Source organism: Candoia aspera, chromosome 18, assembly GCF_035149785.1.
Source record: "Candoia aspera isolate rCanAsp1 chromosome 18, rCanAsp1.hap2, whole genome shotgun sequence".
Classification (NCBI taxonomy): Eukaryota; Metazoa; Chordata; class Lepidosauria; order Squamata; family Boidae; genus Candoia; species Candoia aspera.
Genome location: NC_086170.1, coordinates 4,958,045 through 4,974,136, shown reverse-complemented (window position 1 = coordinate 4,974,136; position 16,092 = coordinate 4,958,045). Strand labels below are relative to the sequence as shown.

The 16,092-nt window shown below is 46.5% G+C and overlaps 1 protein-coding gene across 1 annotated transcript; it reads right to left on the bottom strand.

The window, feature by feature from the left end:
* Positions 1-3,919: 3,919 nt before the first annotated feature.
* Positions 3,920-15,191, bottom strand: CCDC27 (coiled-coil domain containing 27). Its single transcript, XM_063317673.1, has 12 exons — positions 15,014-15,191; positions 13,662-13,791; positions 12,398-12,529; positions 11,554-11,693; positions 10,059-10,235; positions 7,604-7,864; positions 6,692-6,875; positions 6,151-6,281; positions 5,278-5,355; positions 4,929-5,141; positions 4,230-4,334; positions 3,920-4,133 (listed from the first exon to the last, which is right to left on the bottom strand). The coding sequence occupies exons 1-12, from the start codon at positions 15,167-15,169 to the stop codon at positions 4,011-4,013; spliced, it is 1,830 nt and encodes a 609-aa protein (XP_063173743.1). The 5' UTR covers positions 15,170-15,191; the 3' UTR covers positions 3,920-4,010.
* Between the last annotated feature and the right edge of the window lie 901 nt (positions 15,192-16,092).

Sequence of the window (16,092 nt, the reverse complement as noted above, 5' to 3'; positions counted from 1 at the left end):
ATGAACGTGAAGGGAATCATATAAATGAGCATAACCTGACACAACAGGAGTTTCATAAAGCAACACAAAAGCTGCTGTCATCAGAGACGGATAAGATAATGAAAACAAATAGCGCAGGAGTTCACAAATCAAAGCAACCAAATTTAAATTCAAATCCGAGACTCCCCAAGAAAGTTCGAGACGTAACACCTAAGTCCACAATAAACAATCCTGGGATTAAAAACAACCGCATTTACGAAGGTACTCAAGGCACTTTCGGGGGAGATGGGCGGTGGCTAAGCTTGATTAACAAATAAATAATAAACTTTGAATCTAATAGAACAAGTGGTATGGGCAGAAGATGCTTTGAGCATCAATAACCACCAGAATCAATCCCAAAATAAGGATAAGCAACAAAGTTGACAAGAAAATAACATGAAGACACCCACAATTAAATGTATATTTTGGAACATCGCTGGGTGGGCGGGCAAATGTATAGATGGGGATTTTTTTTTTTTTTTCATTTTTTTACCAGATTATGACACGATCTTCTTTCGAGAAACTTGGATGGTGGAAAATGATGTGACAGTATTACCGAGTTATCTGTGTTTTTATAAATGGGCCAAGAGGGATCAAAGGATGGGTTGTGCCAAAGGGGGTTTAATGAGCCTAACTGCAGTACACTTGGATGCGAGGATAGAAGAAATAAATCTTGAAAATCACGATATAGATGAAGTCCAAATACTGAGGCTGGAATTTAAAAGGAGAACGTTCATATGCGTTAACATCTACGACCCACCTAGACACCAGACTAACTGGGATAAGCTGGAACAGGCATTAGTTGATATGTTACAGAACTCCACAAGCATAGATTTAATTATTGGTGGGGGATTTTAATGCTAGAATTGGCCCAGGCTTGGAAATACTGAACTTAAAAGATAAAGGCTTATTTGGAATGCAGGCCATCTTCCCCCTGGGCCATATGTCATATGAGAAGATCCAGAATAAGCGCGGTTTAGAACGACTTAAACTGATGTATAAATTACATCTGATTAATTACCACGGATCGCAGTGGGATCAATCGGGGGGTTCATATACATCAGTCAGCCACAAAGGAGGTGCTGCCGTTGATTATATATTTATTTCACCCTCACTGATCCCATTAGTACAGTGTTTTAATATTATAGACAGAACAGAGAGTGATCACTTACCACTTGGCCTGAATTTAAGGTGGGTCTGTGGCAATAATGTAGTACAAAAGAAACGTAACACAGAAGGCACTATAAAAAATCAGAAATGATTAAAGTGGACACTCCCCCTGGCCGAAGTAGTATGAACAACATTATACAGTCCGACTATGTTACAACAGAGGTTGACACTTATCCAAAACCTTGAAAATGCAAAGTGCATATATGAGGAGGTGGTTGGCAAACTTAAGTAAGACATCGCAAGGGGAAATGAACAAAACCAGAATTTCGTGGTTCAACCACGGTTCTAGACGTGAAAGAAAGGAATTAGCTAGACTTACCAGACAAGTCAAGAAGGACAAATCAACTGGCAGGGTAGAGGCAGTAAGGGAAAAGCGCCGTAATTATCAAGCATTGATCAGGAGCAGTAAACAAGAGGATTATAAAACACAATGGCAAGAATGAAAGATTGTCAGGTTTACAAAATAGGATATAAAATTTTGGGAACTAGTTGCCCAAGGCCGGAGAGAAATAAAAGTAATAATAGCAGCTCAGATTACACCGCAAGATTGGATAGCTTATTTTCAAAGTAAATTTGAGGATACTAGAATATTAAACCAACAGCTAATGAGTATTGATATATTAAAAACAGCCACAAAATGGCCACCGGAAACTGTGGCAGAAGTTCAAAGAATAATTGCACAACAAATACCCGGCAAAGCCCCGGGAGAGGACATGATGCCTCCAGAAATTTTTAAGGCTTTTCCTGATTGGCGGGCCCCTATGCTTGCCACTTAATTTACCTATATTAATAACAACGGGAGATTACCTGTAGGTTGGAATAATAGTGTAGTAATCCCAATATACAAAAAAGGAGATACTTTTTTGTATCCAGCCCATTTCTGGCCTCTAAGTCTCATTGACATAGGATGTAAGTTATATACAGGGTACCTTTTAAATAGACTGATTGATTGGGCAGACTCCAAACAGATTATAGCAGAAGAACAGGCAGGCTTTAGAAAGGGACGGAGCACTATAGATCAATGCTTCATTTTACAACATTTGATACCTAAGTCAATGAACGGACCTTCAAAATGACCGTATGCAACGTTCATCGATTTATCATCTGCCTACGTTTTTAGCTACTGATACAGATGGAAGATTACTTTATTTAATATATATATTATACGAAGACACTTAAGGATAAACCAGAGCGGATCTTTAACAAAGCAGATTAAAACCTCAAAAGGTGTCCGCCAGGGCTGTTTACTGGCCCCTTTTCTTTTTAATTTTTATATAAATAATCTTGGAGAAGCTTTAAATAACCCCCCTTCCCATGCTCCATCAATTGGATGCAGAAAGGTACGTAGACAACATGGTACTCAGGTCGACAACATTAATTGGAGCGAGAAGGATCCTAACAGAACTTGGCATGTATTGCAAGAAAGAACATTTACAGATAAATTATCCTAAATCCAAGGCAGTAGTGTTTGCCAAAAGACCAAAGAGGCATAAATGGACCTTAAATGGCAAGGAGATAGAACAAGTGAGGTCATGTAAATATTTGGGCATTCATTTTACTGAAACACTGTCCTGGAATTCACATACGGCACCAGCAAGATCGGAGAAAGCTGGTTGCTCTTTCTATTATTCAAAAGGAGGACGCCTAGTCCTACCAGCACTTAAGATCTACAAGGGAAAACAATTTCACAGTTGATATACGGTGCCCCAATTTGGGGATTTAATAAACTAGACGAGTTAGAAGTGGTCCAGAATAAATTTGTGAGATCAATCTTAGCCTTACCTTCATGTATACCAGCAGCAATGCTGAGATTAGAGGACGGCCTCCCATCGATCAATATAAGAGTAAAGAAAGCAAAAATCCTGTATTATAGGAAACTAGTTCGTATGCCTGGTGACTTCCTGGCAAAAAAATGCCTATAATGAACAATTTAATAACAACAGATGGGCAATTTCATGTCAAAAATTATTCTCTCAATTATCTCTAGATCAGGAACTGTTTAATGACACAAATTATCGAACACTATGGAGAGACTGTTTATTTTTTAAAGATTTTAGTCAGGATAGAGACCAGGTATATAAGCTAGGGTGGCTAAGTGGTACTGGCATTTTTAAAAATAGACAAGGAATGTCATATTCCATACCCCAGCCATTGAGACAAGCTTTTACAGTGCCAACAGCCTATTTAGATGGAAGATATAAAGGGCTACCATTTATACATCGTTTATGCATTTGTAACACCTCACAGGTGGAAGATCTGACCCGTTATTTATTACACTGTAGATTATATCAAGAACTAAGGGCTAGATTTATCGTACCTTTGTTAAACCAACTGAATCAGACAAATTTGGAAAAAAAAATCTGTTGCTTGTTGTCTGGTGAGAATGAATAGGTAACAAATCACGTCGCATTGTTTGCAATGGCCGCAAGAAAGATACGGAAGGAAGTGTTGATAAACAGTCCTGCAAATATTAGAGGGGAAGGGCTGAATTGATATGGATTGCTGTAATTTTAAATGAATTTTGCTAAAAACAATGGTTGCAAATAAAATGTATGGCAAACGGATATGATTTTGTACTTGTAAACAAAGCCACCCGAGTTGTGTTCATCAGCTTCAAGCTAGCATTTGGCCCTATTTCATGGGCAAAATTATGGGATAGATTTAGAGCTATCTCAAGGGACCACGGCCTACTTACTCTCATTGACAAGATGCACGAGAAAAGAAAAAAACGTGAGCGCAATCGTTTAATTGGAGACAGGAAAAGGAACAGCTCAGGAGTAGAACAGGAATGCAGGAAATGTATTTAAAAAAGGGGGGTTTTCCTATTTGCTGACAGTTTTTTTCTTATGAGCAGGTGGCGGGGCAGGTTCGGAGCTGAGCGATGGGACCTTCACCCCTTTCTGTTTCAACATTTGGTGGAAGTCGAGGCGGTCGGTAATAATTTTCTGAAAGACAGAGCCTTCGGTCAGGAAGGGGGGCAGCCAGGCCAGGCCTCTCCCCACCCCCTTTCCGCGATCCAGACTTCCCCAACGTGGCATTACCTGCAGGGCCTCTAAAACCTCATCGTCCGTGATTTCTCCCTGCGGAGACTTGGTGCCGGGCGTGCTGTAGGTGGCCTGGATGATTTTGCTCCGAAACCTTTCAAACTTTCAACGGCACACAGAGAAAGAGGGAATTTTAAGTCGGGACAGAGCTTTCGTTTAGAAAGGGAGGAATGGGCCGGTCGACTTCGATGGCAGTTTTGTCAGCTGCCAACGCCTCTGTAAGAACTGGGGAACAGTGAATGGTTGCTAAACAAGGCGGTTGCTAAACAAGGACTACCTGTCCTCCCAATTTCCACCAGGATTTGCAGAACACGCCACGTTGCCCTAAGCTCACACTGGGCTTTCATGTTAAGCTTTACATGAGGCAGAACTCCAAGATCGAAACAAGGCATGTGGCAGCACAAGGTACTGAAGGAACCCCACTGTGGTTTGCCCAGAACGAACCACGGTCCAGACTCAACCCCCGAGGGCTTCCGCATCCCCCAGCTGGATTTGCACCCTGCCCTGAACGTAACCTTTTACACAAACTGCCATTTAAACAAACCAAGGTTTAGTGCAAACCTGGTTGTTCCTTTCTCTCTCTCTCGAGTTCTGATGCAAGTCTCTCCAGCCAACCCTGGTTAGCTGCCTCGATTCCCCTTCCGGGAGGTCCCGCCATGCTACCTCTAATGGCCTCCAACGTGATGCCAATCTTACCCGGGCACTGATGCTCTCTAGAGTGACCCTGGTCTGCTGTTCCACACGCTGTAAGATCTCCAGCTGCTTCTGCAGCTCACTCTGGCTGCTCAGCTGCTTCCCGGAGTGGTAGTGGCTCACCAGTAGCTCGGACTGGAGCTGGCTGAGGTTGCTTTGCAAGCTGCCGACCAGCTGGCTTTTCTCTGCCAGCTGGCCTTCCAGCCTGGCCACCTCCTGAGCAGGAAGAGGAGGAGGAAAAGAAATTGTGCAACTCACTTAACAACCACATCTCTTAGCGACAGAAGTTCTAATCCCAACTGTGGTCGTAAGTCGAGGACTGGCTGTATAGATCCAAGGAGAAGTCACTTACCTGCCGAAGTTTGAAATTCTCTCCCTCAATGGAGCCCATCAATTCTTGGTGCTTCCTCTCCTCCCGCAGGTTGCAAAACTAAAGGGGAAAGACAGAATTCGTGAAAGGGTCCCGCATTGGGGTTTTCCAATGGGGACGTTTCAAAAGAAAAAGAACGCATAAAAAGAAGAATCCTATGGTGTCTGCATTCAAGCCAGGCGAGGCGTCCTTCTCCACTCTGGAAACCCATTTGTCACCGTAAGTGATGTTTTTTGTACGCCACCGCTCTTACCGTTTTTTCCCTGCGCATCTTTATCAAATACACAAACACATACTGTAATGGGCAGCAGGAATAACCTTGAGGAACAGGAGGGAGAGTCACAACCAAGTCAACACTCAGATAAAAAAAAAACTGAGTCCGCCGCAGAAGTGTAATTCGAGAAAGCGTCTCAGGCTTGACCCTCCCTAGGTCTCATGAAGGTAAAGGGAGGGAGGGTCAGGTCTGAGACGCTTTCTCGAATTACACTTCTGCGGCGGACTCAGGTTTCTTCCATCTGACCGTTGCTTTGATTGTGGCTTTTCCTCCTGTTCCTCAAGGTTATTCCTGCTGCCCATTACGCATACCCGCCTATAGCTGAATGTCTGCAGCACAGAACAGGAGGCTGAAAGCAGACACGTGCGCGTTGCCGTCCCAGCTGAACTCAGGTCTGCTTAAATAACAGCCAGTGCATCAAAGGGAATCCAGGGTGGCTTTCTCTGCAGTGCCCAAGCCAAGCCACCAAGCTAGTTGGGGCAGAGTGCAAATCCCTACCGGGAAGGATCTGGCCCATAAAATCTGCTTTCTCAACCGCCCGGGCACGGCCCTCGGTGTCCTGCCCAAGCCCACTGACAGACCTTGTTCGACATGGCTTCCAGCTGCTCGCCTCGTTCCCACAGCTCCTTCTGCAACAATTCTTGGTCCATGTGAGCTTTCCGCAGTTGGGACCCCTCAAAGGACAACTGCCTTTGCAGGGATGAAATCGCGCCTGAAGCAGCAAGGGGGGAGGAAGCAGGAAATGAAGCCAAGCCCACCCACCCACATTTCTACCCTCACCTCCTCTCTCAGCCTTTCTCCCCCCCCTTGACTCTAGCGCTAAGTTTGAGCAGTCCCTTTCTCTCTCTCCTCTTGCGGGCAGATTCTGGCCTTGTTCCCTTTTTCCTTTCCGATTGATCCGCTTTCTGGTAGTGCTCACGGTTCACTCAACCACCCCGTCCAAACCGTCCTCCTCCCTGCTCCCTCGCAGCCTTTCTGTCAACCCGCTCCCCAAGTCTGCAACTAAAAGCAGGCCTCAATTCCCCAGCTCCCCCAACCCGCCCCCCGGCTCCCTGGCCCCAGAGGGAAACGTCAGGATCGTCTCCCTTTCCCACTCCGGGTTCTCGAGCTCTCCAGCAGTACCTGTCGCCAGGTCGTACTCGCTCTGCATTTTCTGCAGCTCCTCATACAGCATTTCGTTCACCTTCTGAAACTCCAGAAGCTTGTACAGGATCAAGGCGTTCTCTGATTCTTCCAGATCCGACTCCATTTCGCCCGCTTTCGATCCGCTGCTTGAAAGTGTCTCCTCCTCAGTTCCCAACAGCCCCTTTTCATGAATTGCCACGTTGCAACAGGCAGAAAAAGAAGGAGAATCATCATCATCCTTGTCGTCATGATTGTTTTTGGGTGGATATTTACGCACAAAACACCAGAGTGCAGTGAATCCCATCAGTTACCAGAATCTTCCCAAGGATCTAGGGTAGCGTAAGATACCATTGTAATACGTTCACTTTTCCAAGTACAGGTAGTCCTTGACTTACGACCACAGTTGGGACTGGAACGTCCGTTCCTAAGCAAGGTGGCTGTTAAGTGAGTCACACCCAGTTTTGCCACGGTTGTTAAGCGAATCACTGTGGTCATTAAGCGAATCTGGCTTCCCCCACTGACTTTGCTTGTCAGAAGCTCCCTGGGAAGGTCGCAAACAGCGATCACATGACCCTGTAACAATGCAAGTGTTGTAAATACATGCCAGTTGCCAAGCGCCTGAATTCTGATCATATAACCAGGGGGAACGCTGCAATGGTCATAAGTCTGAGGACCAGTCAGAAGTCACTTTTTCTAGCACCGTGGTAACTTCGGATGGTTGCTAAATGAATGGTCGTAAGTCGAGGACCACCTGTAACACAACTTCTGGCAAGTGATGAATCAAGATTCTCTTTATTCTTACCGTGTCCAAGTGCTTCTCCAGATCTTTTAGGATGGTCCCAAGCCCACCAACACTGTTGTGCAAGCTTTTAGTCCTGACCATCCCTCCCTTCTTGCGCTTGGTCCTACCTCCTTTTCCAGCTGCTCCAGTTCCTCCTGATCCTTCAAAAGCTCCATGCTCAAAAGCAACACTTTCGAGTCCAATGTCTCCTCCGGCTGGCTCAGCTCCAATTCCAGGCACTTGACTTCCTGACGGAGCTCTTCCGGGATGTCTGTCTGATCCAAGCAGATCAAGGGAATGCCCTTCTGCCTGTGTCGGACCGAGGGACTGATGCCAAGCGTGGGGAGTTTGGTGACGTCCCCTTTCGCCCAAGCGTCTGAGACACGCTTCTGCAAAGAAGATTTTAAAAACAAGGACGCTGAAACCTGGGTTAGGGGGTTCTGCAGCAGGGGCCATTCTGAACGTCTGGATTTACAGGAGGTGATCCAGGCTCAGGAAGCAGAATGGTTTGGGGCAGATCTTTCTCCTTGGTCCTTTAACTGCAATATTGTACCTGTAACACAGACATCCCTTAATACTCAGCAGGCTGCATCTGCTGTTCTGCTAGTGAACAGCCCTGTCTCTCTCGATGGCTACAAAGCCCAAGGAAAACAGAGGAGAGAAAGGGTTATCTACTGGTTACTAGAAGAAGGGTCACGTAAAGGACTGAAGACCAAGCTTGCTTGCTTGCTTCCTCCCTCTCCCCCTCCTCCTCCTTCTTCTGTCTGTTCTCTTGGGCTCTGCAGTAGGGAATGGCCTTGAAGGACAGGAGGAATAGCTGCTAACAAGGCAGCTGTCAGATCAGAGGGCCGTGAGCCGGAGCTGAGAAAGTAGTCTGGGTAAACACCTCGGACAAGCCCCTCCCTAGTTCACACAGAGATAAAGGGAGGGAGGGGAAGCATATTCAGATTTGCGAGCCCAACAAGGCAGGCCAGACTAAGAAACCCACACCCTGCGGGCCAGAACTGCTTGTGTTTTATTTATTTATTCAATTTCTATAGCCGCCCATCTCAGCGAGTGACTCTGGGCGGCTGACAACAATAACAACCGTCAAACCATTAAATAATTACAATTAAAACAGTTAAAACACAAAATAACCGTACGTGGCTGCCGAGTAAACAATGCAAGACGCACAGAAGTATACGTGTGTTACTATTGGGTATGCAGGTACAGTACCAGAATCCTGCAAGCCTGAATGTGAGGGGCCTGCCAGAGATTTTTCCTTAGACTAACTTGAGCTGCTCTTCCTTCCATCCTCCAAAGCCTTTCCCTCTTCCCTCGATAGCCATTCAGTGCCAGAGGGACAATCCCAATCCCAATCCCAATCCCTGCAGGGAGCCTTTCTGGATAAACTGACCCCACCCTCCAGGAGGCACATCGCCAGGTTATTGGGAATCGGCAGACATAAGCTTTCAACAAATAAATAGGCAAAGATTACGGCATTTGAACGCAGTGGAATTCCCCCCATTTCTAACAACTTCTCCACAGGGACAGCAAACTATTACAGGACACTACCAAGATTCAGGAACCGTCTTCCACTGTACGATTCTATACTTCTAAGGGACAACTTCAGCCGGGAACGTTTTCTGTTGAGCGTTGCAATAGGACGTTCAGGACAAGGCTCAGCAAATTATTATTTTGCATAGATGAGGGTTGTGCAAACGATGTAACTTCTGCAGTGGGAGGGGGTTGGATTAGGAGATCTCCCAGGGTCCCTTCAACCCTTACGGGTCTATGATTCTCTCTCAAACTCCAGATGCCTCACACTAGGCAACGGTCCGATAAGAGGCAGCTGAGCCCGCAGGAGGAATGGGGGTGTGGCAAATGTCTCTGGAGGGACCCTCTCTAGTTTCTTGGGCTGTAAAGGTGAGCGGGGAGAGAGGTGCTTTCAGACTGGCAAGATTCTGTTACTGTAACCGTACAATAAAGGTTGTGTTAGTACTCATGGTTGGTGCTCCTGGTCTGGACTACCTCAAAGGGCTGACAGCTCTATATTCCAGCCAGGCCACAAGTATGGGGAAAGGAGTTTGGGGAGGAAAGAGACAGCCCAGCCTCCTGCCTGTTCCAAATACTACAAGTACCTCCTACCTATATTACACTTAATCTAATCAGATTCCACTCCTTGTGTTCTGACACTCTTATATTAATCAAGATGTCATGGTATGTGGGAAAGACCTCGAGAAACGGGGCGAAGAGATGCTGCCTAGGGAATGGTCAGATAAGAGACAGCAAAGCCCACAGCTGCATAATGGGAGGAGGAAGAGGCTCAGGAGGGACCCTCCCTGGTTTCTCGGGCTGTAAAGGAGACGAGAGTGGGGGATTTCTACTTTCAGAGTCTGTCAATGTAGCCTTACAATAAAGTAGAATAAGCTCATCTGGTCGTGTGGCCTGTCTGGTCCACCTGGGAAGGCGGACACTGAGGACCACCCTTTTCCCCTTAATAAATCTCGCTAAAGAAAACTCTTGTGACTTTTTGCTTGGGGAAGAACGATTTCCAGTGCCATCGGCCCCCAAGGCCTGAGACGAAAGAAATAGGGTGACCACCTGATCTGGAGGTTTCTCTGGAGTGACGGCTTGCAATTTCTGGAGTTGGTCCAACTGATTCTGCAGCGTCTGCACTTCCTCCATCAGGACTTCAATCACCCCATCCTTCCGAATACACTCGGCTTCAAAGGGAGAGAGGCGGGCCAGTTCCTCTCCCATCCTATTAAGAGACTGATCCTGGGAAAGAAACCAAAACTCATTCAGCTGAACGTTTCCTTGCTTAATAACCTAACTACCCCCTTCCAAATTTCCCATCGCAGACCTCCATGGGACTCGGAACGGACCGACACCAGCCTGTTCCTTGCAAGCTGCTCCCTTCAGCCATTTTCTGGCCCATCACCCTGAATCACATTGATGTGTCGAGTGTTTCTATTGATTTTTTGCACGATTTCTTCTCAAGTGCCCAGGATCGTAACAGGGACGGTAAGAACACGCAATCAGCACTGACATCCTGTACCCATCCGGAGTAGCAAATGGGCATTGTTACTTTCCCACCTGACCAAGATTAGACCTGGAGGCCTCGATACCTCTTTGTTTCAGTTTGAAAAAAGTGTAACGGGCAGTAGGAATAACCATCAGGAACAGGAGGAAGAGCTGCAACCAAGGCAATGGTCAGATAAAAGAAATCTGAGTCCAGGGCAGAAATGTAATTTGAGAAAGCACCTCAGACATTACCCTTCTTAGTTCTCATGAAGATAAAGGGAGGGAAGGGGGAAGTGCATTCAAACTTGCAAAGTTCAGTTACTGTAACTTTATAATAAAGTAGTATTAGTGTTCAAACACAAAAGTTTGAACTGTGAGAGTCTTTGGAGTATCTGAGTTTCCTAATTTAGCCAAGAGGTAATCTAGCCTCTTTGTTCTTCAGCTGGTAAGTTACAGATCCAATTGAAGAGAATATCGGTAGCCCAGGGATGAGCTGTGGAGTCCCTGGTGCTCTCTGAGCTTGGCAGTTTGCTTGCAGACATTTCCTTGCCTGACTAGCTAACCTCATCACCGCTGGTGAGGGTGGGGTTGGCTCCCTGTCTAGATACAGTAGCTTGCCTTGCCCATGTTGGTGGGGGTAGTTTCCTCGATTTCCCTGGTAATTCCCTGACTAGGGTATTGTTTTCTGCTTGGTTGTTTGCTTCTTTGTTTAAAAGCTATAATTAAAACTGTAATTTAAACAAAACTTTAATTACAATTTAAATACTATAGTTAAAACAAAGCATTTGTTTTTAATACTACCTCTATTACTACCTGTAATATTCTTAGTTTTAAAAGTAAAGCAAATCCACCTGCTCCTAAAGATTCACGTACGCATTTAGGAATCTCCCTGCAAGACATTTGTCTAGGAAAAAAAAAAGTCCCCTGCTTTTAATAAACGTTGTGAGTCGGGAAAGGGGCTACCAGACTGCTCCTGATTTTTCTGCCCCCATACGCTAATACAGCTTTCCTCTCATAATGTCCCAAGTCACTCTGGGGACATGGCCTTTCACGTCAGCATTCAAATCCTTACCTTCTCATGAAGCACAGGGAGGTACCATGGAATCTTGCTTGCTGAGTCCTTTTTGACCTGGGCTTGGGGAATGATGTCTTCCGTGAAACTCTTCTGCTTCGGCAGCCCAGGGACACATTCGAAGGATGAAGAAGGATAGACTGTGAACGCGTGGGGTGGGGAAGGGAAAGAAAGGAGGAGGCTGTTAAAAAAAACCCAAAGCTGGTGGCTGGTGAAGTTAGTGAAATGAAGAAACTCCACAATGATCTGAGACTAGACAATCAAGCCAACTTTGTTACTTTATCTCAGTGTTTCTCAACCTTGGCAACTTCAAGCTGGGTGGACTTCAGCTCCCTGAATTCCCCAGCCAGTTTAGTATACTTTAATTCCATAAATCTCTTCTGCTTTCTGGGGGGTTATAGGAACAAAACCAACAGTCCTCAACTTACAACCATTCATTTAGCGACCATTCAAAGTTACAACAGCACTGGAAAAAGTGACTTGAGACCAGTCCTCATGCTTATGACCGTTACAGTGTCCCTGTGGTCAAAATCCGGGCACTTGGCAACTGGCATGTATTTACGACAGTCACAGCATCGCAGGGTCACATGATCGCCGTTTGCGACCTTCCCAGCTGGCTTCTGACAAGCAAAATCAATGGGGAACCGCAATTCACTTAACGACTGCTGCAAAAAAGGTTGTAAAATGGGGCGTGGTCACGTGATGCCTCACTTAACTACCACACCGCTTAACAACAAATTTTACGGTCCCTATTGTTGCCGTAAGTCAAGGGCTACCTGTATCTGAAGCCAGAATCCTTAGAAAGGGATGGGCCAAAGCCTGCTCATTGGACCAAGAAACTTACATCTGAAGCGACACCTTGAATCCAAGAACTCAGGATTTTGGAGAAGGGTGTTCCAATCATCCAAGGACACCTGGGAAGTCAGACTCACGGTGCTGAGGTTGACAGGGAGATTCCTGACTCGTAAAGTGTTTTCTGGTGGAAGGTGGAGGGGGGACAGTAAGTGGAGGCTTCAGTGCTGACTCTTGGAGGTTTGCGCCCTAAGGAGGCTTGGGTTGAAGTTCCATCTTGGATAAGGAACTGCAAACCATTGTGGCCTCAGTGTTCCCATCTGTAAAATGGCTGTGCGCGCTTTTTCAGACAATTTGCACAAAACAGGGAAGTCTGGGGATCGTGTCACCTCCGTGCCATGGGTCGCCATTTTGAACGTTCCCCCAGAAAGAAATCCAGGCTGGGAGGCTAGCGGGCAATCTCTCTGTGGTCCCAAAATTGTAACCAAGCTAGGCTATATTTTAGCCTAGAGGACTATGCAAATTCAGGCTGCGCAATGAGGTTATGCCAGTGTTTCTCAACCTCAGCCGCCTTAAGATGTGTGGACTTCAACACCCAGAATTCCCCAGCCAGCATGCTGCCTGGGGAATTCTGGGCGTTGAAGTCCACACCTCTTCAAAGCGGCCGAGGTTGAGAAACACTGGTTTATACTTTTGCCGTTCTGCAAAGAAAACTGGGCTGTGTAAATATAAATGAAGCCATGGAATTGCAAGCTTAATATCTCTCCTCACCCCCTTCTCATGTTATATTGGATTGAATGGATCGGGCCTGCTGTGTGCCAGGATGCCCAGGAGCTGGGTCTCAACCCGTCATAAAAATCAAATCAATAAATAAATAACGGACAACAAGAAATAAACAAACAAAGCTAAAACTTAAATAAATAAATAAATAAACTGGCTTGTCTTAACTAGAGTGTGGTGAATGAAACCACCATTGGCAGGCGTCACAGCCCGGATCGAGGAAACCACGCGTGAAGCTACATCTAAGTCAGCCGGAAGCAGGCCTGTTGGTCGAAAACAGACGGCGCCAAATTCCAGAAGAACGAGGTGCTTTTGTAGCAGCCGGTGGGCCGAGAATCAGTCTGGAGTCAGCCGGTAAGGGGGCTGAAGCTCGGACAATGGGGATTCGCCCACGGCACTAAGGTGTGGTTTGGCGAACAAGCCGGCATTAGCCCAGAACGCCCGGCAATCAAGCGTCATTTACAACCCGCAAAGCCTAGGTAGGCAGCATCAAGGCCACACGAATGACAGACGGACCCAGTTGTTGTGAGTTTTACCAAGGGGGGCTGTTGACGTCCCCCGGTGACAGTACTGGGGGCATCCTGGCCGCTTCTGAAAGCACTTTTGCAGGTCCTCCGTGTCGGGAATGTAGTCCGATACCGAAGAGCTCATCCTCTGATCCTCAGCCTGGGATAGGAGAGAAAAGAGACTCAATGCCCTATGCTTACCTGAAGCCGGATCAGGGCCTGCTGAAGAGACAATCAGCTCCATTGGCTGAGATTTGCAGAGGCTTGCCCACCTTAACCAAGGGACGGGATGGATCCCCAAGGAGATTTAGCACCTGGAGTCACCTGAAGTCTGAACCTCAACCTAAACTGCATGATTTTACACTACAGGTAGTCCTCGCTTAACAACCATTCATTTAGTGACAGTTTGGACTTACGGAGTTGAAAAAAAGACATACAACCAGTCCTCACACTAACAACCTTCACAGCATCCCCATGGTTATGCGATCATGATTTAGACGCTTGGCAACTGGTTCACGTTTATTTTATTTTATTTTTTTATCCCGTCTTTATTATTTTTTATATAAATAACAGTGAACATACCTAATACCCCTTCCCCCTCCTATTTTTCCCCACAACAACAACCCCGTGAGGTGGGTGGGCTGGGAGAGAGTGACTGGCCCAAGGTCACCCAGCTGGCTTTCATGCCTAAGGTGGGACTAGAACTCACCATCTCCTGATTTCTAGCCCAGCACCTTAACCACTAGACCAAACCGGCTCTCTTTTATGACCATTGCAGCGCCCCGTGGTCACATGGTCGCTATTTTCGACCTTTCCGGCTGGCTTCTGGCAAGCAAACAACAGGAATTGTGTGATTCACTTAATGACCACATGGTTCACTGAACACCCATGGTGTTCACTTACTGGCCATGTGGTTCACTTAAGACCCACAGTGATTCACTTAATGACTGCTGCAAAAAAGGTTGTAAAATTGGGTCAGATTTCTAAATGACCCCTTCGCTTAGCAACAGAAACTCTGGTCCCAATTGTGCTCGTTAAGCAAAGACTTTGACATTAAGTCCAGTCGTGTCCGACTCTAGGGGGCGGTGCTCATCTCTGTTTCAAAGCCGAAGAGCCGGCGTTTGTCTGTAGACACTTCCTCTGTGGTCATGTGGCTGGCATGACTAAACGGAACGCCGTTACCTGCCCGCCGAAGCGGTGCCTATTAATCGACTCACATTGGCATGTTTTCAAACTGCTAGGTTGGCAGGAGCTGGGACTAGCAATGGGAGCTCGCCCCGTCACGCGGATTTGAACCGCCGACCTTCCGATCGGCCAGCTCAGCAGCTCAGCAAATCATCAGACAGGTGGTGATTTTATAAAGCAGCCAAGACATTGCATACCAGTTTCTCATAGTACTTCCTGATAGCGTGAAATGCTTTGCTAGGAAGAAGTTTTCTGCTCTCTGGGTGATTGCACAGGGGGTTCGGCTGCTGCAGGGAACTCGTCTTCCGCAACTCGTTCAGTCCCTTCGTCATTAAGGTAAGGTTTTTCTCCATGAATGCAGGAGTCTTGGTCCACGCCCTCCGACAAAAGCCCTGTGACGTTTAAATGAAAAATCAAGCTTTTGAAATAATAACAATTATTTTTATTATTATGTGCATCAAGCTGTTGTTGACTCCTAGACCACATAAATAGATTTCCCCCATGATCTGGTCTTAAGCGGGGGGGAAGGGGGCATGATCTAACTCTATCTTACTTCTTTAAAAGATTTCTACCGCTGTCCATCTCCTGCCATATAATCCTGGGTGGCTACCCACACCGAAAATAAAACAAGAAGTCAAAACCATCATCCAGAAAAGTCTGCGTTAGGGCAGAGAAAGAAGCTGGGCAAAACATTGGCCAAGATAAAAAGCCGCCGCCCCTGTAGTTTTATTGCTCATGCAAGCGGCAAACTTTGATTCACAAGCTTCGCTCGGCCACTGTGGCCTGAGGGAGCCTGCGGCTAAGCCAGCTGGGTGGCTTTGGGCCCGTCTCTCTCTCTCTCAGCCCACCCTGCAGGGTTGTTGTGGTGGGGAAAAGAGGCGGCAGGAGGATTAGGGGTGTCTGCCACCTTGAGTTGGACAAAATATATTAAAAAGGTGAGATAAAAATCTAATAATAGTAGCAGTAGTAGGTGAGCCCAAATGCAGCATTCATTCATATCGAGGCTGAGCTCCTCTTCCTTTCTGGTGGCTTGAGCGGCTGCTAATCCTTGGGTCTGCCAGGCTGGGGCTTATGAGGTTGGTAGTCCATCCTCTGCCAAGGTCACCAGGTGGAAGAAAGCTGGCTCACCTGCCTGGAAACAAACACATTGAGCAACGCCGGCAGAGTCTTGTGAATAAACCACCATCACAGGCCGGATTGCTGCTTGAACCCCCTTTATTATAATTCACATTGGTCCAACAGCGCACCGACCAGGTTTGTAACTAACTCGGTTAAG